Source organism: Plasmodium fragile (assembly GCF_000956335.1).
Source record: "Plasmodium fragile strain nilgiri unplaced genomic scaffold supercont1.138, whole genome shotgun sequence".
Taxonomy (NCBI): domain Eukaryota; phylum Apicomplexa; class Aconoidasida; order Haemosporida; family Plasmodiidae; genus Plasmodium; species Plasmodium fragile.
The window spans coordinates 21,318-23,110 of record NW_012192718.1 but is presented as its reverse complement, the minus strand read 5'-3'; the positions used below and the strand labels follow the sequence as shown (position 1 = coordinate 23,110).

The following is a 1,793-nucleotide window of genomic DNA, read 5'->3' as shown; positions in this document are numbered from 1 at the left end:
CGGAGAGACAATCTCCCTCCTTCTTGCGCTCGGCTATTTCCTCGGACAATGTGCTTTACCCGGCCGCTTTGGTCGACGCGTTTGCTCGACGCGCGTGCTCGGAGAGACAATCTCTCCCTCCTTGCTTACACTCGGCTATTTCGTCGAATCCTTGTTACACCCGGCTACGTCGTCGAAGCGCGTTTGCTCGGAGAGACAATCTCGTGCTTTCGTACACTTGGCCACGTTTGCTCGGAGAGACAATCTCCTTTTTCTTACACTCGGCTACTTCGTCGAATCGCTGTTACACTCGGCTACCTCGACGACAATCCCGTTTACCCGGCCGCGTTGGTCGACGCGTTTGCTCGGAGAGACAATGTGTACCTTCTTACACTCGGCTACGTCGTCGAATTGTGGGTACCCTTCCGCGTTTGCTCGGAGACAATGGTCCGCCGTCGTGCACGCGGCCGCGTTGCTCGACGCGTTTGCTCGGAGAGACAAGATCTCGTCCTTCTCACACTCGGCTACAATGCGGTTTACGCGGCCGCGTTTGCGCGGAGAGACAAGCTGTCCTTATACTCGAATGCGTATGCGCATTCTATATTAGTTCTGCACTATACCATTAGAATGCACGTGCGCATCTTTTAATAATTAACTTCACATAAAGGAGAATACTACCCCGTTCATATTATTCATTTAAATGCACATTTTATATGCATGTGACCTCTACAACCCAGTGCTCATAGTTATATTAAAAGAAGTGGACTACACAGAAAAAGAACAAAACAAGGCAAAAGTAAGCACAAAGAAACAGAAGTAAGCAGAAAGAAGCAGAAAAAAAAAAAAAGAAGGTATGGAATAGTGCAAAACAGAAATATATTATGTATATCACATAATGAAATAAAAGTGGTCTACGGTCAGCATGCATTATGTCGCATGCATATGCCCCGTCATCCTAATTTTAACACGTTTGCAATAGGTCATCCACATAATACTCCTTGTCCTGCAAACGGCTTTCGAGCTCGCAGTGTTCTATGACTAATGCCAGGATCAGTATCCATATTTTAGTGGTTAACGGTTTTTTCATATGCGGTGGATGATGCAGTTGCTTCCGCGGTACATTTCTCACTCTTAGAACATGTTCTGCGGCCATTGCTTTTTCCAGTTCTAAGTGTTTTGCTACTCGAGGTATTTCGCGTGTTTGCGGTACGGTCGCCTCCTGCACATTATTCAACAAATGTTGAAACCACGCCTCCTCACCATATATATTCATAAGCGCATGTTGTTTTGCAACCCATTGTTTCCACAGATCCAATTTCTGCCGTTGCATGGTTGCGGCTGTCTTGTGCTCACCGGATGCTCCGTGTGCCGCAATGTTCTCACGCAGGTATTGTTTCCAATCCGCTTTTAATTGCAGAAACCACGGCTGCGTCGTGCACGGCCGCAGCATATGTTTGTTGCGGTCAATCCAACGCAGCCACGTGGTAGTGTGGGATGTGGTTATGCCTGTGATGTCGGGCTGAGGATGATCACATGTGGGTATGTGCGTGACTGTGTAACATGTGGGTATGTCCGTGACTGTGTCACGTATTGGTGTGTCTGTGACTGCTTTACATGTGGGTATGTCTGTGATTGCGGGCTTAGGATCCTCACATGTGGTGGTGTGCTTGACGGTGTCACGTGGGGGTGTGTCTGTGCCTGTGGCGCCTGTGCGTGGTGGTGGTGTGATGTCGGGCTGAGGATGATCACATGTGGGTGTGTCTGTGACTGCGTTACCGGAGCCTGGTGGTTGTGTGATTTCGGGCTTAGGATCC

At 48.7% G+C, this 1,793-nt stretch overlaps 1 protein-coding gene across 1 annotated transcript; it reads right to left on the bottom strand.

Moving 5' to 3' along the window:
* Positions 1-940: 940 nt before the first annotated feature.
* Positions 941-1,309, bottom strand: AK88_05471 (uncharacterized protein; the record flags this gene model as incomplete). The annotated part of the gene is made up of 1 exon (XM_012483073.1): positions 941-1,309. One exon carries the CDS (start codon positions 1,307-1,309, stop codon positions 941-943), a length of 369 nt encoding a protein of 122 aa, XP_012338496.1.
* Between the last annotated feature and the right edge of the window lie 484 nt (positions 1,310-1,793).